This window comes from Canis lupus, chromosome 27, assembly GCF_048164855.1.
Source record: "Canis lupus baileyi chromosome 27, mCanLup2.hap1, whole genome shotgun sequence".
Lineage (NCBI taxonomy): Eukaryota > Metazoa > Chordata > Mammalia > Carnivora > Canidae > Canis > Canis lupus.
In genome coordinates, this window is record NC_132864.1 from 37,250,532 (window position 1) to 37,274,612 (window position 24,081).

General features: G+C 47.5%; 1 protein-coding gene across 3 annotated transcripts in view; it reads right to left on the reverse strand.

Annotated features, from left to right (window-relative positions):
• Positions 1–381: 381 nt before the first annotated feature.
• DGCR8 (DGCR8 microprocessor complex subunit) overlaps positions 382–24,081 on the reverse strand; it is a 36,605-nt gene continuing 12,905 nt past the window's right edge. For 2 of the 3 annotated variants that reach the window (XM_072803477.1, XM_072803476.1), the window contains 7 exons: positions 23,607–23,705; positions 21,735–21,817; positions 6,149–6,249; positions 5,699–5,805; positions 5,027–5,154; positions 3,301–3,414; positions 382–2,280 (listed from right to left, as the gene is read on the reverse strand). In XM_072803477.1, coding sequence (XP_072659578.1) covers positions 2,197–2,280; positions 3,301–3,414; positions 5,027–5,154; positions 5,699–5,805; positions 6,149–6,249; positions 21,735–21,817; positions 23,607–23,705 — 716 coding nt within the window. In that variant the 3' untranslated portion in view covers positions 382–2,196. The remainder of the gene's footprint in view (positions 2,281–3,300; positions 3,415–5,026; positions 5,155–5,698; positions 5,806–6,148; positions 6,250–21,734; positions 21,818–23,606; positions 23,706–24,081) is intronic. The other variant, XM_072803478.1, reaches the window with a different exon arrangement.

Below are 24,081 nucleotides of genomic sequence, written 5' to 3' on the forward strand. Positions count from 1 at the left end.
GGAGCAGCCCAAGTCTGGGCCCCCAGCTCCCACTAGCCCACTACCAGCCTCTGGCACAGCTGCAGGTCACAGCAGTGTGCCCACAGCAACAGGGAGGCAGAGATGTGGATCTCATGGCCCAGGGCCAGCTGTACAGGTGGGCTGGAGCAATGGCAGGGGTAGGGCCCCATGGTCTGTCGAAGTTTCCTACACCCCCTGAGGGAAGCCACTGGAGCTGGGCCAGGGGGAACAGGACAGACACTGCCCAGCTGCTGCAGGAGCACTGTCCAGGCAAATGCCTCAGCTCTGCAGGGCAGACCGGAGGGGGTAGTTCTGGCCAGCAGAGGATCCAGAAGCCCCAGAGCCTCGCATGGTTATGAGAAAGAAACAGCAGTCATTCCCTTTTGGGACAGTTTTGCTTTATGCAGACAATCAAGGCTCACCCTTACAGCCATAGTTTAGCCACCACCTGGAAGGTGCACGATGGCCAGTGGCGAGGTGGGTGGCATTAGCACAGGCTCTCCCTGCCCTCTGCCCCCACGGCATGGCTGTGTGCACACAACACTCGTACCCACACGGGTGGGGGGGTACAAAGGAAGGACAGAGGAAGGCTGCAGCAGGGCTCGCTGCCTCTAGCTAACACGTGTGCACGAAGCTTTGGTTCACGATGGCGCATCTGGCTGTTGTGAGGGCAAACGGTCACAGTCAAATGATTATTCACAGCTGCAGACAGGAGGCAAGACAGAAGCAAGTGTCTAATTACAGCAACTTGATTTGAGGGTTTTATAAAGGTCAACACAGAAGCCAACCTCAGTCACATCGGTGGTAAGGGAGGGATACACTGTGGGTGGCACACAAGACTGACGGTCTGTCTGCCTGAAAACAAATGCCATCAACACCAACCATGGGGGACGTGATGGACAACAGGCACACCCGTGGGATGGGACCCTGCAGCCCACTGTGCACCAGGAGTGCACGGCACCCTGAACAGGCCCTCCAGACAGGGAGGGGATAGCTACCGTAACTACCTTGCACGTGCAGACAACCCGGGGCCCCAAGGCAGGGACACACCTACCCAACACCTGTCCACAGGAGCCACTGGGAGAGCACAGCCTGCTGGTCAGACCAGGTGGCCATGAGGCCTGGCTGCACAGGGCAGCTGCCCTTGAAATCCAGCGAAGCCATCATCACAGGGAAGCCCGCTGCCCTCCGTGTGCTTGTGCCAGCTCTGGAGAGGAGCGCCACTTTGTGATCACGGATGGATTGCACGGAGGGTCCTTGTTTCTTCTAAAATCCTCGTGCTAAAATGCTTAACTTTTTATATCTGCTACGTGATTCCAAATCTACCTTCTACTCTCACTGTAAAAGTTTCTTCTCAAATGCTAAAATATCATAAAAGCTTTAAAAATTGATGGGTGGACAGATGGACTTGACTGTGCAAAAATCTTGAGTAAAAAGTTGCCAGAGGCCAGTGAGGGTGAGGGGCCTCCGTGTCTAAGAAGACGTGTTTTTAGGACATTAAGACTTACTCAGAAAAAATGGACCACATGCCAGCCCAGGGCCAGGGCCGGCAGCCAGGCGGGGACCTGCAGACTTCATACACTGGCAGCATGTTTCAAGGATGGAAAAGAATCACCTTGAGGGCTCGCCTAGTCTCTGAAAAATAATTGATTCTAAAATTGTGTTTATTTTAAGCCAAAAAGGTCTAAATTACTCCTTCCTGTTATAACCTTTTCAGAGAAAAATGGAAAACACAGGAGGTAGGGAAGGGGAGGGGATGCCAGACCGCTGCGGTGGCCGGAGGGGGCCCTGGGCACAGGTGGGCGCCACAGGGCTCAGCCACTGCCTTCTCAGTCTGTCGCTTCTTGTCTGTGCAGGTAACATACTGACACTCATGGAAACCTTCATAAACCAGTCTGCAGCAAGTCCACAGAGGCAGAGGTCATCCACAGCCATGCCAAGCTCCTGGCTTCCACCTGTGTGGGCAAGCGGAGTCCGTCCTTGAACACGTCCACTCAGACCTGTGGGCAGCCCCCAAAGAAGAGCTGCATGGCCCTGCTGTCCCCGCGCACAGAGCCCCACCCCTCTGGCCTGGGCCTCGGATGCCTGGCCGCAGGGGGGGAACTCCGATCAGAGGCCTGAGGCTGCAGAGTGAGCGGCGCGTGGTGTCCCTGGCGGCAGAGCTGCCAGTTCCCGCGCCTGGCCCTGCCGCCTCCCTCACACATCCACAGTGCACAGGGGTTCGCCGCCAGGCTGCGCAGATGCCACTATAGACATCTTGGGCTTCTTCCGGGTTTCCTCCTGGAAGAACAACAAAGATCAGGGATGCCAACAATGTGGAACACGTGACCCAGCCCAATCTCAGGCAAGAGGCTCCGGAGACAAGGGGTAGAGGTGTGTCGGTGGGGGACAGGGAGTTCAGCGCACTGGTGCCAGGTAGCCTCTGAAGCAGGAGGGCACCACGGCTCTGCAGTGCCAGGTGGAGGGAGGGGAGGCCTGAGGAGTGGGCTGGATGGGGGGGCTGGCTGGGTCTCCCTGGATGACGTCTCAGAGGACTGCTTCCCTGGGAATTAGAACACACACCCAAAAGTAAAAGGCCAAGGAAGTTACAGCCACTGGGAACAAGCCACATGGGTGGGTCTCTCCCCACTCCAACTCGAGGGCAAGAGTGTGGCATCTTCTGGGCCAGACAGACCAAACAGACAGCAGATACCCCTTTCTCAGGGTTTTACACAGGCCCTGGCAAATCCTACAGCTTAAAGAGATCCTAGCCTCCAACCACTCAGACTGGTGGCGTTAGGAAGCTTCACCAGGACGGAGCCTTACCCGGGTTCAACTGTTCTGTGAAACATGCTCCTTCCTCCCAGAAATGCCAAGAACCCAAGGAAGAGGTCCAGGATGGCAATCTGTTGCCCACAGGACCCTGAATAAGGGAGGCCTGGTGGGTGTACTATCTCTGCCTTCATATAGCTGATACTGAGTGGAAATGGCCAGAAGCCTGGGCCTTTCACAACCGCAGGCAGATAGCTCTATAATAATTACTAAAAGATGAAGCAATTGGATTCAAGTGTCATGAATGCTGAAATCCAAGAAAAAGGAAATCTACTCTGAAGTGCTGAGGACTCACTGGGAAAGAGGAGCACTACCAAGGTATTGAGGAGCCAGGAATGGGTTCCTGGAGGCTGATTCCCCCCGCACCTGCCCCCGCCCCCACTTTTCCCCTTTGGCCTTTAACTCAATGGCCCCCCCTCCACTGAGGGCAAGGTGATGAGGGCATGGAGGAGCCGTGGCCTGTGGTGCCGGCCAAGCCTGCATGCTCACCCTCTCCTCGGCCAGCCTCTTCATCTCCTCCTGCAGTTTGCTCAGGATGTGCAGGTTTGGCTTGTTCTTCTTGGCGTACTGCTGCAGCTCAATCACACTTTTGTCCGAGGTCTCCTGGGGGAGCACAGTGCCTCACTCTCAGGAGTGCCCAGGGCAGGCCTCATCAACACATTGTGGCCAGCAGGCTGACGCACCTCAGAGAACATAGACCAGTCCATGGCTGCCCAGCTCACCTTCTGAGCATGCCATCCTCACTTTTGCCTCCCCCTCAGCAGGAAGCAGCAGCCACGGCCTCCCCGCTTCATAAGGCAAGTACCCTGGCACCCACCTGCCTCCACTCCTGCCATCGGCACTGGGCACTCAGGATGTAATGACCACAGCACAGCCTCAGCCAGCAGAACGGCACACTGCCAGATGGGACACACCCTGGCACTGGGGCCCAGCTGGAAGCCCATCAACCTAGACACATGCTCTCTACGTGTCTGCATGCCCTATGGCTTCCAGCGCAGGACCAAGCTGTCCCTTCCTCGGGTAAGAAGCCATCTCTAAGGACGCCTGCCATGCCTTGGAGTGTCAGACACCACCTGCCTTCCAAAAGATGCATGCTGGGGCTGTGCCTAGACTGGACCCTAGCCCTACAACCGAGGGAAGGTTTCCATTCATGGGGAGAGAATGAGAAAGAGAAAGCAGGCTTTCTCTCTCAATCTTAGCCCAAGCAAGATGCTGCACAAAAGTAAGGCACATAGAGGCGGAAGTCAACCTCATCTGCACTGCATCCAAGTTTTCTCAGTAACACCTATCTTGAAGTTCCTTGAAGCACACCCTAAGGGCCCAGTGTCCCCTCCTTCACCCTCTCTTGTCAAGTCCAAAACAAGGGCCTCTTCAGGGATGCCACAATGACCACCCCTACTCCTACTGGGGTGCCAATAATTCAGACTGTTTCTGGAAACCAGGGGAAAAATTAAAAACCATAAACGCACAGGATCCCCAGGTGGCTCAGCAGTTTGGTGCCTACCTTCGGCCCAGGATGCAATCCTGGAGAACCAGGATTGAGTCCCACATCAGGCTCCCTGCATGGAGCCCACTTCTCCCTCTGCCTGTCTCTCTGCCTCTCTCTCTCCCTCTGTGTCTCTCATGAATAAATAAATAAAATCTTAAAAAACAAAACAAAACAAAAACATAAATGCCTCACAGTACTTCCCTCCACCCCACAAAGCACACAAACCTAAGGGTATTGGTTTAAATCTCACGACCTCGGCAAAACAGCAGATACCAAACATGACCTGTACAGTTTAGCAAAGGTAAACCAGTATTCATAGCCAAGAAAAGCTGCCCTGCATCTCTTACTCTCCCTCAAGCTCCTAGGGGTCCTCAAATTAAACCCAGGGCTCCCAGCCCCGTGAGGGCACAACAGCAGGGCTCAGCTCAGAAGCTTCCTCTCCACTGGGGCTGGCATCACTCACCACCTACACCTCTTGCAGAATGGGCCATCCCCACACAGCCAGTGCCAGGCCCAGGCTTCTCAGGGAGGAAGAAACAGCACCAACGACCTGCCACCTCCCAGAGGTCACAATGAAGGCCCAGCAGTGCCTAAGAGGTGGTGCTGAACAAGAGCACAGCTGCCCAACTTTGTCCCTGTGACAGTGGGACCCCAGACAGGTGCTCCGGGGTGGGAGGAGGATGAGAAACAGAGGCTGCCCTAGGCCCAGGGGAGGGGCCCCATTACCTGTTTGACCATCTTGCTGCTTTCACGGCCATACATGCGCAGCAAAGACCCCCAGTTTTTGACATGTGGGTGCAGCAGCTGAAGGATTTTCTGAGAGGCTAACTGTTTTCCAACTCTCTTATTCTTACCTGTGAGGAAGGAAGATGAAATGTGGAAAGGGAGTCCCTAACATACAGCTGTCAACATGGCCACCTTTCCTAAACAGGAACATACCTGCTGTCCTCCCACCCCCCAAGCTGAGGGCATGTTCAACAAGAGGGGGAAGGACGACACAGAGTGTGGCAGGGCAGCAACTCTGCTGCCATTCCGGGACACCCCTCCTCTGGCCACAGGGACCATGGGTTGGATGGGGGCACGGGTGGCAGGAAGGGAACACGGTCTAACCCAAATACCAGCCCAAGCCCAGACTAGGAGGATGGGGATGGTGCAGGCAGGACTACCACAGTCCTGCCTTAGGCTGACTGGCCTTCAGAGGTCAGGAGGAGATGCTAGTGGACACCATCGCAGGCAGTCAGCACACAAGGCAGGAGCTCGGGTGACGCCAGAGCAGTGGCCCAAGACCAAGCCACAGAGGCTCAGGCTCCCAGAGAGGCCACACGGCAGGGTGCCATCTCCCCAGCAGTCATTGGAAATTGTGGTGGGGTGGCAGGAAGTGAAGGAGGCAGTCCTTACACCAGCCGCGCACTGTGTGTTTGCCGCACGCCATGACATATTCACTCTTCTGGTTTTTACCAGGAACCACTTCAAACTTGATGGATGTGTCACCCATTCCATGGTTTCTTTAAGAAAAAGTATAGACAACAGATGACATTGGCTGAGGAGGAGGAGGAAATGGCAGCTTCAGGAAAGTCTTTGAAAGGCCCTTTGAAGACAGTGCCAACCCTCTCCCCAAACTGCTTCTCAGCTGAAGAGGGGAGGACATTTTCTGTGTACCTCATCTGATCTCACAGGCTCTGACTGACCACCAGACACGAGGGGCTTCTGTGCACACATGGAACAATTGCAATGGCTCAGACTTTAACCTCCTAGCTCTTAAGCTAGGATAAATGGCTAATAAAGACACTGGGTACCAAAAGAGAAGCCCCCATCACCCCTACTCAGAAGGGAAGGCACCCACCCTACCTTTTAAGGCACTCGTGGAGGATCTGATAGGGAGACAACAGTCCGGCCTTGCTGGTCAGCTCGTAGACCCGTGAGTCCTCGATACTGATGTGGTTAAAATACTACAAAACAAAGCAGCCACTCCTAAGTGCTAGACCTAGCCCACTGGCCGCGCGGAGCTGTTCCCCATGCTGTCTGCTTCCTCCAGAAATTTCCTGTCCTCTTTATTGCCTCAAGGAGCACCTCATACCCCCACCTCAGTGTTCAGCTGCCCCCCTGAGACAGGACGAGCAGCACTGTGCTAGGTTGGAGAGAACATGTTGTGATGGTGGCAGAGCCTGGTGCTGCCGGGAAGCCTTTTCTGAATCTGAGTCTGATCAGACAATTAGAAATCTAAAGACAGACAACCTTAGAAAAAAAAAATTGAAGATCATCGTGAGATTATAGGAGAGAAGGTAAGTCAGACAGAAACGACTCTAAAAATGGCAAGCTCCCTAAAGGCTGCAAAGGGCCTGGTCTGGCTCCTGTTTCAAACACAAAGTCGTCCCGTCCCGGCTCTGAGACCAGTCACTATAACCAGAGAACAGAACAACTAAGAAGCATTCATGAGAAACCACATAACCCATTTAGGGGGAAAAAGGGAAATTCTATACAAGAGAGGCAGGCAGGCAGCAGCCAGGAAGTGGCTGTGACCCCAACCATGCTTGGGCCTCTGCCGAGCCACGCCAGTGAATGGAGGATGTGGCCTAGCCCACCCAGCATAGCCCACCTCCCTAGTGGCACCTGCTGAGCTTCTGGGGCTACTGTAACAAGGTATCACAAAGTGGGTGGCTTATTTTCTCACAATTCTGGAGGTCAGAAGTCCAAAAGCAAGGAGTCAAGGGGCTGCATCCCCACCTTGAAACCTCTTAGGGAGATCCTTCCTTGACTTTCTCAGGTTCTGATGGCCCCAAGCTTTCCTTGGTTTGTGGCAGCATCATTCCTATCTCCACATGGCCTTTTTTTCCATCTCCCTCCCTCTTCTTGTAAGAACACAACACTGCTGCTCAGAGCAGGGAGGCAGGGGTTCTTCTCTCTCCAGCAGAGACTCACTATGACTGAGTCAAGGAGAGCAAGGTGCTATTTCTGAGGAAGATTGCAGACTTTAGTGAGCTGAAAAGCTAACTGCCCTCATTTGGTTATTGTCTTCCAATAGGTCCACACAAGATACCTCCATTTCCAAATATCTGTACCAGCGTGGATCAGTTTCCAGGGAAAGTTATTCACCAAGATGTCAGGTCCTAGACCCATCCTCAATGGCTGGCCAGTAGCTGACGCATCGGCAGTGACTGGCTCTCTCACCCAATCTATGAGAACCCAGTCTCTAACCAGCAGCCAGCACCTGGGCTGTGGACCTGTGGTCAAGCTGAGAGGTGGAGAACCACCTGTGTGCCCAGGATCCTCCTTGAAAGAGCAGAGGCACACACACACTCAGAAGCCAAAGACATCCAACAGCTGCTGGCAAACACCCACACCACAACTACCTGCGCTGGTGCCACAGCCACATGTTGCTGATGGTTAACCTGCGAAGGGCATATAGGAACCACCACACAAAAGGTAGAAGTGACCCACAGACGACAGTACAGCAGAAGCCCGGCCGGATACTCGGTGCTTAAGACACTGAAGGAACCTGAGGGAGTACCACAGACAGCCCAGCACCCATAAATTCAACAACTTAGAGAAAATGGACCTATTCCTTGAAAAATGCAAACTACTCAAATTGCCCTATTCAAGAAGTTGAATTTGTAGTTAAAACTTCCCTGTAGAGAAAACTCCACGTGCAGATGACCTGCCTCATTGGTGATAACTGCCAACCATTTAAGGGGGGAAAAAATGACACCACTTCTAGAGAATCTTTCAAAAACCTCAAGAAGAGACCATTGCCAATTTATCTTATGATGTTAGTAGCAACACATTATTAATATCAGACAAAAAGAAAACAACAAACTGATTTCCCTTGAACACAGGTGTCAAAATCCTCAATGATATTAGCAATTCACAACCAGCAATACATAAATATGCTGTCCCCAAGGAAGACTTACCCCAGAAATGCAGTTTTTAAAAACCAATTAACATAATTCATTATCAACAACTTAAAAGTTTGAAAAAGCCTTATCATATCAAGAGATACAGATACACTTGACAAAGTGCAACACCCTTTCCATGATAAAAACTCTCAACAAACCAAGAACAGAAGAAGAACCTTTCCTTGACCTAAGAGGTACTGACAAAAAACCAACAACTGACTTCACACTCAGTGGTCAGAGGCTGGGTGCTTCCTGCCAAAGATCAGGAACAAGACTAGGATGTCTACTCTCCCCAATGCTGCTCAATGTGTAATGGAGCTTGCAGTAAGAGCATCATCCAAGAAAAAGAAATAAAAGGCATCTAGATTGGAAAGGAAGAAACCTAACCATCTTTAATCATAGTCAACCTGGTCTGTACACAGAAATTCCAAAGAAATCTCCAGAAAAACTACTGGCTATTAACTAGTAACACAGTTTGCAAAGCTGCAAGACACACAGTCAACATACAGACAGAACATTCCATCTCTCTATATTAGCAATCCACAGTCAAGACTGAAACTAAAGTGCTTCCCACAATAGCTCCAAAACCTGTATGGAAATACTTACATCTAAATCTAAGAAAATGAGTGCAGGATCTACACACTGGAAATGACCAAGCAGCAATACAAGACATGAAAGAAAACCTCAATAAATGGGGAGACAGGGACGCCTGGGTGGCTTAGTGGTTGAGTGTCTGCTTTGGACCAGGGCGTGATCCCGGGGTACTGGGATCGAGTCCCGCATCAGGCTCCCCACAGGGAGCTTGCTTCTCCCTCTGCCTATATCTCTACCTCTCTCTGTGTGTCTTTCATGAATGAATAAATTAGGGAGACATTTTTTTTAAAATGGGGAGACATACCGGGCTTGTGAGCTGAAAGATGCAATACTGTTAGAAGTCCATCTTCCCCGAATTTATCTACAGATGTAACACAATTCCAATCAGAATCTCAACAGAACTTTCCATACTGACATACTGTTTCTGTATGGAAGGGCAAAGCAACATGAATAACCGAAAAGTAGTTTTGAAAAAGAACAAAGTTAGAGGGTTTACACTATCTGATTTCAAGATTTCATGTCATCGGGGCCACCTGGGTGGCACAATTGGTTAAGCGTTTGACTCTTGGGTTTATGATCTCAGGGTCTTGAGATCGAGCCCACACAAGGCTACACACTCAATGGAATCTGCTTGGGATTCTCTCCCTCTGCCCCACCACACTCACTGGCTTGCTCTCTCTTAAATAAACCAATCTTAAAAAAAAAAAAAAAAAAAAAAATTATGTCCTCAAGAAGATGTGGCATTGGTGAAAGGACACAGATCAAGGAGGCAGAACTGAGCACAGAGACAGACCCACACATACATGCTGCTCCCTACAGATGTGTAAAGGCATCCAGTTGAACACACAGCTACCGAATAGCCCAGCAAAGCCATTCTGGGTGCTTATCTATGCTCACATGGAAACCTGGACAGCCTCATAGCAAACAAGTGCTAACCACCCAAAACTAGAAATGCATTCAACACTCCTCAGTCAAGAAGGAAGAACACACCCAGCACTGCCCTGTGGTGGGCATGCTCAGCAGCAAAAATGACCCAAACACTGACACAGGCACCAAAACAGTTGGTGCATCACTGAGTTGGAGCCTGGTTCTAAGGCCATCTGCCCTGTAACTCCACTGTTAAGACATTTGGGAACTGGCTAACCTAGGGAGGCAGCTCAGCGTCTACCAGGTGAAAAGAGAGAACTGGGATGGGAGAAGATCTGAAAATGTTCTGCTTGACTGTACTGTGGGTTACGTAACAAAACTATACACGTTTCAAAACTCCTCTAAAAAGTACCTGTAACTCTCTATAAATTAAAAAATAAATTGGGGAAAAAAACAAAAAGGCAAAAACAACAGATCACTCACAAGTAAATTCTAGAATAACCATGAACCAACCACCTCCAACAGCTATCTGAAAAGCAATAACATACTGAGAAGAAATCACCCCAGGTCTTATAAAGAGGCATGGTGCCAGTTCTGGTCACCTGCTTTTGCCTTTTCAATGAATACCAAACACGCCTTGCCCTGAGCCTCTGCTTCCATGGCAGCTCTCAAACTCCAGACATTCTATATTCATGCCACCACTGTGCATGGACGTTGTGTCACTGTGTCTCAAGGACAGCAGTGCACAGCAAGAACTCCCAAAGAACCAGCATCCACACCTGGAGCTCACACAAGAAGGAAAAGCTGCCCCCACCTCCAGAGAAGCATCATGGGGGAGATAAGTCACCACCTGCTGAGCTACTCAGAAGAGTGTGATACAAACACTGTCACAATTCTTTAGGAGCAAGACAGCAATTCGTTTCAGTCAGGATTGTGCTGCTGTAACTCATCCAACCTGACAGAGAAGCTATTTTTTTCTCTGACAAATTTTAAAACAAGGGGGACACCTGAGTGGCTCAGCGGTTGAGTGTCTGCCTTTGGCTCAGGGTGTGATCCCAGGATCAAGTCCCACATCAGGCTCCCTGCATGGAGCCTGCTTCTCCCTCCACCTGTGTCTCTGCAGCTGTGTCTCTCGTGAATAGATAAATAAAATCTTTAAAAATTTTAAACAAGGGATCCCTGGGTGGCGCAGCGGTTTAGCACCTGCCTTTGGCCCAGGGCGTGATCCTGGAGACCTGGGATCGAATCCCACATCAGGCTCCTGGTGCATGGAGCCTGCTTCTCCCTCTGCCTATGTCTCTGCCTCTCTCTCTCTCTGTGTGACTATCATAAATAAAAAAAAATAAATAAATAAATAAAAAAAATAAAAATTTTAAACAAGGGAAAAAGACAATGTGTGTGTATACGTGCACATATACAATTAAATTCCAAGTGAGAAAAAAGAGGATGAGGACATTTTTGGGTCATTGGACTCTTACTTGGTACTTGTATTGCGTTCCTGGCATGGAGCTCCTAAAACCTTTAGAATTTCCTGAATGACAAGAGTAGCTCTGGTTATTTAAGAGAGCCTCTGGACCTCACCTGAGTTTATGGCAATGAGAAGGCTAGGGGCAGGGGCATGTGGGGAACCCTGGTAGTTTCAGGATGGGACCTTTATGATGGGACTGGTCATTAGAAAGACCAAACACAATTAAGGACTTGTTCATCTGACTGTCCATTTGTATCCTTTATAATAAACCAGTAAACATAAGGTGTTTCCCTGAGTTCTGAGAGCAAATTCTAAAAAAGTTCTAGTTTGGGATCCCTGGGTGGCACAGCGGTTTGGCGCCTGCCTTTGGCCCAGGGCATGATCCTGGAGACCCAGGATCGAATCCCACGTCAGGTTCCCGGTGCATGGAGCCTGCTTCTCCCTCTGCCTATGTCTCTGCCTCTCTCTCTCTCTCTCTCTCTCTCTCTGTATGACTATCATAAATAAAATAAAAAAATAAATAAAAATAAAAAAATAAAATAAATAAAAAAGTTCTAGTTTAAGCAAATTAATGAGCCTGAGGGAAATCATGGGAACCCCTGAATCTGCAGTAGGCTGGCTAATGTGGGTGGCCTGGACACCCCATCTGTGGCTGGAATGTGAAGTGTGGGCAGTCTTGTGGGACTAAGCCAGTGCCACGTAGACATTGTGAGAACTGAGAAGAGTTGTAGATACCTCACTAGTGTTAGAGAACTGGAGAACCAGCACTGAAAAGCCCCTTATATGTACGAGGGAACTTTTACCTGGGATTTCCAAGCTGCCCATGTGGCCTCCTCCACCTGGGAAATTCTTTCTCAGGCTACATTCTGAGATCATTTCTGGAAAGATCCCTCACTTTTCAGAAGAGCCCCAGAGTACATGGCCAGAACTTGAATTTTAACTACTATTCAGTACAACCTGAGGCACAAATTCCAGAAACCCACAGCATTTGTCATGGCAGATGCCTAAGGCAAATGCCTCATTAGAGGCCCAGATGGGAAAGGCTCCAAGGAAGAGGCTGTAGCCCCAGTGACCTCGCAGATTCAGGGCAGGAAGAAAGGCGGACGATGAAAGAACCAAGCACAAAGACTGCCAACCGGTCATCATCAAAACCATGCGCCTCCAACAAATGAGGGAACTACCAGCCTCTAATCACCAAGTGTCCTCTGATCACCAAGTGTGAGGCAGTGACAGGGTTGGTGGTACAGTCTGGGGCAAGGCTGAAGCCCTCCAGGTGCACATCTCACTGCATGGCCACATATGAGGAGGCCACAATGCAGGTGGAAGGACTACAAAGGGCAGCTAGGACAGAGCAGGGAACTGGAGCAACAGGCCACTCTGCAACACACATGTCCTGTCAAGGGTGGGAGAGCATGGAACGCACCCCTGGGTCCTCGTGCTGACCAGAATGAAACTGGGTGGTCCCCGCTTAGGGAAATACAATGGTGCCAAACACTAAAGTAACCATAGACAGAGCAAGCAGAGACTTCTAGATTAAAAACTGGACTGAACTGCTTATTGATGCAACCACCAAACAAACAAGATGCTGGTACCTTAGAAGCCAAAACACTAAATAGAGACTGTCTTGGATGTTATCTTGAAGCCAAGGGAAGGCATTCCTAACCCTTGCTGTTCTACTAACCCTGGAGAATTTACTATTATCTCAACATGTCAAAACTTTCTCAAGCCAATAATAGCCACAGGTGAGGGGGTGTGGGTCCGGTAAGCTGAGACTGGTCAGACACCTTGTCCCCACACCCCTGTCCCCCTCCCGACCAGGGATCAACAGCAAAGCCTGCTCAGATCAGCTGCTGGGATAAAGCAAAATTCCATCCTCCTAAAAGGCAGCCTCGGCCCAGGACAGGTGGACTCCCTGCACCAGAACCACAGTTACCCTTCCAGCTTCTGCTACCTTGTATCAGAGGACAGTGCAGTGCAACCAACAGAGCCCACGTATCATCTAGCACGACAACAGACCCTAAGGGCCCTGGCAGGCTGTGAGGAGGGGTCTCGGTAAAAGGTTCTCCAAAATGCCTTGGAAGCCTCCCTGAACACCACTGTTCACAGTTGGGTTATTTAGAAATTAGGCTGAAAATGTGATTTTTCCTGGAGGAGCTAATCCTTTTGAGATTATGTCTGCTGAATGGGCTTTGTGACCTGTTGCTCATCTACAACAATGAAGCACGGAACACATTTAACACTGTGATGGAGGGATCCCTGGGTGGCGCAGCGGTTTGGCGCCTGCCTTTGGCCCAGGGCGCGATCCTGGAGACCCAGGATCGAATCCCACGTCGGGCTCCCGGTGCATGGAGCCTGCTTCTCCCTCTGCCTGTGTCTCTGCCTCTCTCTCTCTCTCTCTCTGTGACTATCATAAATAAATAAAAATTTAAAAAAAAAAAAAAAAAAAAAAAAAAAAAAAAAACACTGTGATGGGCACTTTACCATATTTTATAACAGCATCTGTCTAAAAAGATTAGAAAAAAATTTTAATGCATCCTGAAGCACTTACAGAGGGGCAGGATAAGGGACCTCTAAAATTTGTTCCTCCATAGAATCAACAAGAATGCTGACTAAATTGTCAGAATCAAGTTTTTCAAAATTCTGGAAATTAAAAGGCAATCTGAGAAGCATTTATTCAAAAAAAATGGCTGAATCTTGGCAAGTCAATGAGCTTTGTAGCATTTTAACTTGACCCATTCCTATCTCCTCTTCCCAGCTCTGTGGTAGCCTGAGGAACCCGCAGCCTCACAGCCACTGAAAAAGGCACGAAGGTTCCCCAACAACCCAACCCCAAAGAACCATTGCTATCTGGCCCAGGCGCTGGCAGCTCTATAGAAAAGTCCCATTTTTTTTTTTATTAAGGTTTTATTTATTTATTTGAGAAAGAGAATTCAAGAGAACAAGCATGAGGGGGGTCAGGAGCAGAAGAAGGAGGAGAAGTGGACTCCCTGCTGAGCAGGGAGCCTGACATGGGGCTCAATCCCAGGCCCCTGGGATCATGACTTGAGCCGAAGGCAGACATCCAACCAAATGAGCTACCCAGACATACCTGAAAAGCCCCATTTTAAAACTTGCCTTTGCATGACCCAACTCAGAGCTCACTCAGAACAGCCCAATTCCCCAGGAAATTTGTCAAAAATAATCAGTGGCAACTGTTTCATATTGCAATTGCCTGAGGCTGGAATACCAGCTGGTAGGCAAGAGGCAGGTCAGAAAACATAAATGGGGAAAGCTAGAGAACGTGATGCCCATAAAGGACACTGAAAAGCTCCAACTTATCTGGGGATCTAGATGGCCACATGCATGCCCAGGAAAGACCCAAGAAGGCCCAAATCTCTCACACGATTGACTCAGAAGCTCTGTGCAAGTGGGAAATAAAGGCTAAAATATAGCTGTCCACTACTAGAGCGCTAAAGGTGACTGCACCCCCAACATGTATAAAGAGGCCACTGGAAAAGGCTAGGCGACATATTGGTTTAGGTCAGGAAATCTCTGATCTGGATTTCACAGAATAGTCTAGGAGAGTCACTGCTATGGGTTGAAATATGTCCCTCCAACAAATTCATATGTTGAAATTCTAATTCCCAGTACGTCATTATGTGACGTTTTTTGCAGACAGGCTCCTTACAGAGACAATCAAGTTAAAATTAGGTCATTAGGGTAGGCCCTAATCTGACTACTATTCTCATAAAGAGGAGATCTGGAAACACAGAGACAAAACCAGTTATCTCCAACAGCTATCTCCAAATGACAGAGAGAGGCCTAAAAGACTTCCTTTCCTCCCAGCCCCAGAAAGAACCAAACCTATTTACAACTTTGATTTTAGACATCTAGCCTCCAGAATCATGAGGCCAAAAAATTCTGTTGTTTAGATCACCCAGGTTGTGATAGCCATTATGCCAGTCCTAGCAAACTAACAAAATCACTAAATAGACAGCAACAAAAATAGCAAAGCCAACAAGTCTTGGGAAAGGGAGATAACCTGTTATCCACAGTTGCCACATTATTTAAAATGTCTAGGTTTCAACAAAAGAATTTATGAGACATGAAATGAAACACAAATGTATATGCCCTACAAGATAGGGAAAAGCAGTCAATACAAACCATCCCTGAGGAAACTGGACTTACTAAGACTTTAAATCCACTATAATAAATATGCTCAAAGAACTAAAGAAACAAACAGAACATCACGTCGAAAGAATTAAAAGAAAGCACAAGAACAATATCTCACCAAACAGAACATCAATAAAGACATAAAAACTATTAAAAATTCACCAGAGGGTTCAAAAGTAGATTCAAACAGTCAGAAGAAAGATCAGCAAACTTAGGCAAATTGAAGGGATGCCTGGGTGGCTCAATTGGTTGAGCTTCTGACTCTTGATCTCAGAGTGGTGAGTTCAAGCCCCAAATTTATTAGGCTTTACTCTAGACACAGAGCCTACTTGGGGGAGGGGGGGTAGCGGGGAGGGGGGAAGACAGGCAAATCAAAAATACCCAGTCTGAAAAATATTTTTTTTTTTTTTTTTTTTTTAATTTATGATAGTCACAGAGAGAGAGAGAGAGAGAGAGAGAGAGGGGCAGAGACACAGGCAGAGGGAGAAGCAGGCTCCATGCACCGGGAGCCCGACGTGGGATTCGATCCCGGGTCTCCAGGATCGCGCCCTGGGCCAAAGGCAGGCGCCAAACCGCTGCACCACCCAGGGATCCCCTGAAAAATATTTTAAAAAAACATCAACAAAAAAACAAAACAGGCCAGTGTCTATGAGGTCTACGTGTCTATGAGACCTGTGGGATACCATGGGAATGTATCACCTTACATAATAATGGGAGGCCCAGAAAGAAGAATAAAAGGGGAAAAAACAATTTGTTAACAAATTGAGGATATTACAAAAGGTAATGGTAGCTCCATGCAGGGAGCCCGACGTGGGGACACTGGGACTCGATCCCCTGTCTCCAGGATCATGCCCTGGGCTGAAGGCGGCGCTAAACTGCTGAGCCACCCAGGCTGCCCAGAAATTACATTTCAATGGACTAAGCACCCCAACCCTCCTGGAAAAAAAAAAAGTTGATAAACTGAATTCAAAAGGATGCCTGCCTGGCTCAATCAGTGGAGCAGGCAACTCCTGATCTCAGGATTGTTGAGTTCGAGCTCCACACTGGGTGCAGAGAGTACTTAAAAATAAAATCTTTAGGGACACCAGGGTGGCTCAACTGGTTAAGCATCTGACTCGGTTTTGGCTCAGGTCATGGTCTCATGGATGGTGGGATCCAGCAGGGCAGGTCCGGGCTCAGTGGGGAAGTGTGTGTGGGGATTCCTTCCTTCTGCCGCTCCCCCCACTCTCCTTCATACCGTCTCTCAAACAAATCTTTAAAGACACATCTGGGTGGCTCAGCAGTTGAGCATCTGCTTTTGGCTCAGGGTGTGACCCCAGAGTCGTGGGATCGAGGCCCACATCAGGCTTCCTGCATGCAGCCTGCTTCTCCTTCTCCCTCTGCCTATGTTCCTGCCTCTCTGTGTTTCTCATGAATAAAATCTTTAAAAATAAAATAAAATGCAATCTTTTTTAAAAAAATTGCCTAAGCCCTCTGCTCAAAAGGCAGAGATTGACAGAGGATAAAAACAAAACTCAATTATATGCTGCCTATAAAAGACATGATTTAGATTCAAAGTCACTATTAGGCTAAAAGTAAAAAACAAGGAAAGACATGGCAAAGAATAAGAGAGTTTGAGTGACTATATCAGACAAAACTGACTTTAAAACAAAAAATGTTACTATAAAGGATATTTAATAATAATAAAGGGTCTATCCATCAAAATGACCTAACTATATGAACATTAAACAGAACTGACTTCTGGGGCAGCCCGGGTTGCTCAGCGGTTTAGCACCACCTTCAGCCCAGGGCATGACCCTGGAGACCCGGGATCATACGTCAGGCTCCCTGCGTGGAGCCTGCTTCTCCCTCTACCTGTGTCTCTGCCTCTCTCTCTCTCTCTCTCTCTCTCTCTCATGAATAAATAAATAAAATCTTTAACAACTACAACAACAAAAAACTGACTTCTAGTTTCAACATTTGTGACACCAAATGTGTGAGCTTCCACAAGCAGTTCTAAACAGTAACTGCCAGGAGTTGGAGCAGACTCAAGGGCTCAGTCCCACAAGACTGCTGCCACCACCTGATGCTAAATAACTTCAAGTCCAGGTTGTCGCTTATGTTTGTGTCTTTTATTTTTTTTTAAAAGATTTAAAAAATTTATTTACTGAGAGACACAGAGAGATTGGCAGAGATAGAGGGAGAAGCAGGTTCCTCGCTGGGAGCCCAATGTGGGACTTGATCTCCAGACCCTGGGATGATGTCCTGAGCTGAAGGTAGACACTGAACTGCTGAGCCACCCAGGCATCCTCTCCTGTGTTTCATTGTACAGCAGCTGTACAACGGCGGTTCCCAAACCTACCTCGGCTTCAATAATTTCCCACAACAGCTCACAGAGCTCAAGGACAACAGTTTATTTACTGGAGTACCAGTTTATCACAAAAGGATATAACTCAGAAACAGCCAGATTAAAAAGATAAATACGGTGAAGTATAAAGGAAGGGGTACAGAGCTTCCGTGCCTTCCCTGAGTATGCTATCTTTTTTAGCACCTCAATGTGTTCACCAACTCAGAAGCTCTCCGAACCCCTTCACAGTTAGGGTTGTTTTTTTATGAAGGCTTCACTACACAGCCATAACTGATTACATAATTGGCCATTAGCGATTAGCTCAATCTCCAGTGCCCTCCCCACCACACATATGGGGGTTAGGGGGAAGTGGTGGTGGTGGTGGTGGTGGCAGCATCCTGAAACCTCTAACCCTCTAATTTTATGGTAAATTCCATGGGCAACCAGCTCCCATTCAAAGGGATGGTCCAAAGTCACTTCATTATCCTAAACTCAGGTGTGGCTGAAAGGCATGTGTGAAGGGGGCCTGGCTGGCTAAGTTGGTGGAACATGCAACTTTTGATCTTGGGGTCTTGTGTTTGAGCCCCACACTGGGTATAGAGATTAACTAAATACATAAAATTAAGAAGAAGGAGGAGGAAAGAAAGGAGTGTGTTAAAAATAACAAGACATTCCAGATGCTTGGATGGCTCAGTCAGTGAAGCATCTTTCAGCTCAGGTCATGATCTCTGAGTCCTGGGATCCAGCCCAATGTTGGGCTCCATGCTCAGCAAGGAGTCTGCTTCTCCCTCTCCTTCTGCCTCTCCCCCAACTCTGCTCTCTTTCTTTCAAATAAATAAATAAAATCTTTTTAAAAAACCCTTCCATTTACTTTATCAGCCTGCAGCTTTTTAAAGAATTAGGGCCAGGGATACCTGGGTGGCTCAGTGCTTGAGCGTCTATCTGCATTTGGCTCAGGGCATGATCCTGTGTCCGGGATCAACTCCCACATCAGACTCCCTGTGGGGAGCCTGCTTCTTTCTCTGTGTCTCTCATGAATAAATGAATAAAATCTAAACAACAACAACAATAACAAACACTAGGAACAAAAAGCAAATACTAATATATTGTAGATGCTCTGTACCAGGAACCAAGAACAAAGACCACACATTTCTTATTATATCGCAATACCACAAACATATATGTACCTAACAACCCCAAAATACATGAAACAAAAATGGACAGAACTGAAGGGAGAAATAATTCAAGAGTAACAGTTGGAGACTCCAATACCCACTCTCAGTAACAGGGAAGACAAGGCACCTGGGTGGCATCTGACTCTTGAATTCGGCTCAGGTTGTAATCTCAGGGTCGTGAGATCAAGTGAGCTGGGTGTGGAGCCTGCTTAGGATTCTCTTTCCTTCTGCCCCCAGCCCCCCCCACCATGGGCACACACACGCTCTCTTTCTCTAGAAAAAAACAAAAAACAAAAAACACCACAGAAGAACTAGGCAGAAGACCAATAAAGATGTAGACCAAACACCATACATCAACTAGATCTAACTGACATCTGCTTCACCCAGTAACAGCAGGAAGTACACTCACCTCATGCACACATGTAACATTCTCCAGGGCAGACAGGTCATCAGACAAGTCTCAGTGAACTTAAAAGGACTTAAAAGGTTTGAAATCGGGCAGCCCTGGCGCAGCGGTTTAGCGCCGCCTGCAGCCCAGGGTATGATCCTGGAGACCTGGGATCGAGTCCCACGTTGGGCTCCCTGCATGGAGCCTGTTTCTCCCTCTGCCTGTGTCTCTGCCTCTCTCTCTCTCTGTGTCTCTCATTAATAAATAAACAAAATCTTTAAAAACAAAAAAAGGTTTGAAATCATACAAACTATGTTTTCAAACCACACTGGAATTAAAGATCAACAACTAAAGAGGGGAAAAAAAAAAAAAAGAGGGAATCCCTGGGTGGCTCAGCAGTTTGGCACCTGCCTTCTGTCCAGGGCATGATCCTGGAGTCCCGAGATCGAGTCCCATGGACTTGCATGGGGCCTGCCTTCTGCCTGTGTCTCTGCCTCTTCCTCTCTCCCTCTCTCTCTGTGTCTCTTATGAATAAATGAATAAAATCTTAAAAAAAAAAAAAAAAGAAACTAAACTAAAGGAAATTTGGGAAATTCACAAATATATGAAAAACAAATGCTCCTAAAATGACTCCAATGATTCAAGGTAGAAATCACAAGGGAAAGTAGAAAAGTACTTTGAGATGGGGATCCCTGGGTGGCTCAGCAGTTTAGCGCCTGCCTTCGGCCCTCTGCCTGTGTCTCTGATGAATAAATAAATAAAATCTTAAAAAAAAAAAGAAAAAAAAAAACACTCTGAGATGAATGAAAACAGGAAAACACACTAAAGCTTATGGGCTGCAGTTAATGTAATACACAGAAGAAAATTTATAGACATAAATTCCAGTATTTAAAAAGAACACCTCAAATCAATACTCTAACCTGAAAATACTAGAAAAGAAGAACAAACCAAACCTAAGGCTGGCCAAAGAAAGGAAATACAGAAATAAATGAAACAGCAGTAATAAATCAAACAGAAAATTAAAAAGCCAATAGGAACAAACAAAACCAGAAGTTGGATCTTTGAAAGATCAAAGACAGTAACAAACTTTTAGACTAACCAAGAGCAAAGAGACTCAAACTACTAAAATCAGGAATAAAGGCAGGAGCAGCACAAGCTTACCAAAATGCAGCAAGTCATGAGGGAATATACTATGAACAAATGTATCCCAATGAATGAGATAACCCAGAGCAAATGGAAAAATTCCTATAAAGACACAAAGTCTCCAAACAAGCTCAAAAAGGAGCAGGAAATCTGAGAAGTAATGTGAAAAAAACAGAATTGGTAATTAACCTCAAAGTCAAGTCTAGACTCAGATGGCTTCCCTGGTGGATTCTGGATTGATGTTTAAAGATCAATACCGACATTTCACAAACTATTCCACGCAAAAGAAGAGAAACAACTTTCCACCTCATTCTGTAAAGACAGTACTCCCTCAACACCAACACCACACACAAGAAAAACTACAGACAAGTGAGTATCCATTATATACCTGCAAAAGTCCTTAATAAATTACCAGCATGCTATATCCAGGAATACATAAAACTTATGTACACCGTGACCAAGTGGGATTTATCTCCGAAATCCACGGTTGGTTTAATATTCAGAAACCCATGCAATATACCACCATTATGAGGAAAGTAAAAGACAAAAACCAATCATCTAAATAGAAGCAGGAAAAAACATTGGACAACATCCAACATCCATTCCTGAAAAAAAAGACTAAGCAAAACAGAAGGTAACTTCCTCTATCAGATAAAACCCACAGCTAACACAGCATGTTTTAAGTGAAAAAAGCCAGTCAACGAAGGACCACATGTCGCATAATTCCATTGATGTGAAGTGTCCCAAGCAAGCAAATCCAGCAAGACAGAAAGGAGATTAGTGGTTGCCAGGGGTTGAGGGGCTGGGAGACAGGGAAAATTAGAGTTATTGCTAACTGGTATGATGTTTCCTTTTAGAGAGATGAAAATATTCTAAGATTAGACCATTGTGATGATTACACAACTCTGAATATACAAAAATTCACTCAACAGTATGGTTTTTTAAAGGAGCAAAATTTATGGTATATAGAGATCAAGAAAGCCGGTATAAAAAAGAATACCATCTTCAGAGTTTGAAAAGCCCTCACTACAAGTAACCATAGAATCATATTTCCCAGAAGGATTCACAAGTAATTTTAAACAGTTCTTAATACAAAAAACAACGTAACTTAGGGACTCTATAGATCTGTGGTGGGAGCCAGTCTTTGAGACAGCCAGCCTTCATTCCAAATACACTTATTCTGCACGTTCTTCACTACCAATTACAAGACACAGAACACAAAAATCTGACAAAAGTGACATCTCCCCCTGCCGGAACTAAAACAAGTTTCCTCTTTTATGAAATATGAACAAATGAAACCACCTGGAGTTTGGATGGTTAAATCTATAACCTGCATAGGCTGGTGGGTAGGTGGGGACGGGGAGGGGGGACAGGGAGCAGACACTGCATTGGAGCCACAGCTCCAGACAGGGCAGGATTGACACTCACCTCAAGCTCCTCACTGTCTTTGGGCTTCTCCTCAGAGGTCTGTTTGACAAAGTCAGGGATAAGGATCTCCAGCGTAGCTCGGGCTATGAAAAAGAAAAACTCCAAGGGTGAGGGCTTGGGCCCAGCTCACTTCCCAACTCCAGAGCAAGCTGCACGTCGGCTCCTGTGCAGGACTTCAGAGGCAGGGAGAGTAGAAGATGGAGGAGCACATCCTGAGCAAAGGATGCAGTGGGGCAAGTGTTAGGCTTTGAGCAGCCTTATAAGCCACACCAGGTTATATGTACTCTTGCCCTGAGGTACTTGTAGCAGACAAGACAGGAGAAATCTGCTTCAGAGAAATCACGGTGATGGTGTGCAGGCAAATGGCTCACCAGGACCCAGGCCACACAGTGAGGCCTGAGCACTGAGCAGGCTGCTCTGAGTGTGGGAGGGAAAAGTAGAGACTGGACAGATACTCTTGAAAAAGAGTCTGCAGGACAGAGCAGAGGGATGGCTCAATGCTGAGTACAGATTTCTGAGCAGGGCTGCCACTCACCATTGCAGTGGGGCGGTGTGGGGTGCTGGGGAACAGGGGAGGGGCAGCAGTCTGACCCTATAGAGTCATAAGTGCTGGCAAGACATCCAAGTGAGGTATCTAAAGAGTAACTGGGGTCTAGACAGAGGAAGTAGATCCTCACACATGGGGAGAGCAGAGCCTACTGCCAGGACATTTCCACTCTCACAGTGGGCCCCACGTGAGCTATCTGCCCCATGACCTTAGTAGTACCAATCTGTTAAGCTGAAAGCCTTTTGGTACAATCTCTCTAGTATGGACAGCAGGCCTTCCTGGAGAGAGGTGGAGCGTGTGAGCCCAGTACAGCCTCACAGAAGGCAGGACAGAAAGTAACATATCCTCCCGATCATCCTCAGCATACACCACAAAAAGCAACACCAACGTAAACTCTTGAGTCTTGTAAACAAAAGCACCGTTACCAATCCCCAAACATGGTAAGAATGTGATAAAACTGTAGACTTCATGCTTTGTACAGGGCAGAGCTGCTTTGGAAGACACCATAGCAGAGGTAGAAACCTTAAGAATCGAACTGTGGGCACCAGAGCTTTGGGTGCACCCAACACCCACCCTAAAATGTACTCCACTCCCAAAAAGAGGCCAAGTAACCCTGATGGTGAGGCAGAGGAGCTTCCATTTTAACTGGAAAACACAGGCCTTCGCAGGCTCTGTGAGTGGCAGTCCCAAATCTAGAGATTGAAGAACTCAGGAAATCATCCTCAAACGTGTAAAAACCACTTAAGAATGCCAACAATGTAAGGTTCTACCTCTTTGTCACCTCCTAGCATGCCCACGTTTTGCTCAGTTTTTACCAAGCCCACTCCAGAACATGCTAGCATGACCCAGTCGGCTGTGGGCGGTGGGGACAAGGGCAAGAGATTCTGGCCCAGCTGCCAGAGAGCAGAGAAGGTTGGAGTTTCCTAGTTTTTTTCCCCTCACGTTTTACTTCCTCTAGGAGTCTTTTCCAATGAGCACATACTTTTAAAAAACCAAGTTAGGGGATCCCTGGGTGGCTCAGCGGTTTAGCGCCTGCCTTTGGCCCAGGGCACGATCCTGGAGTCCTGGGATCAAGTCCCACGTCAGGCTCCTGGCATGGAGCCTGCTTCTCTCTCCTCCTGTGTCTCTGCCTCTCTCTCTCTCTCTATGTCTATCATAAAATAAATAAATAAATCTTTAAAAAATTAAAAATAAATAAATAAATAAAACTAAGTTAGATGATTACATAACTCGAATGGATCTGTCCCATCCCCAGCCCTCCCTAGCCAAGGGGAGAGGCAGACAGTGGGCAGCATGGGTCTGACACACACAAGCAGGCACATTACCAGCTTTATTCTTCGCAAGTTTTTTGCTGCTTGCAGTTCCAGATCCATAGGTCACACCATCAATGGTCACCGAGGCACCAAAAGGCTCACTTGGGTTCTCTTAAAATTAAAATTACGGTTTTAAAAATACTTGCCAAGACATTAAAAGCGTGCACACATGCACACATACAATCTGCTAGCACCAACAGACAAGGCAGGGTAAGGGCTACTGCTGGAAGGCAGAGATGAGGGCTCTCTGAGGCTTGGAGATAGGGTCAAGAGTTGGTCAGCAGACAGTGAGCTTGCCAGGAAAATTGTGAAAAATGGGGAGCACGGGTTAGTAAGATGGAAGAAAATAGGAGGTCAGAGGCCAAGCTACCAGGGACAGGGAGCGTGTCTGTGAAAGGTGGACACAGGACGGTGAATAGCAGAGACCGCAAATGCAGGAAGCCAAGGAAACGACATACAAACAAGTGACTCTTAGGTTCAGGATTAC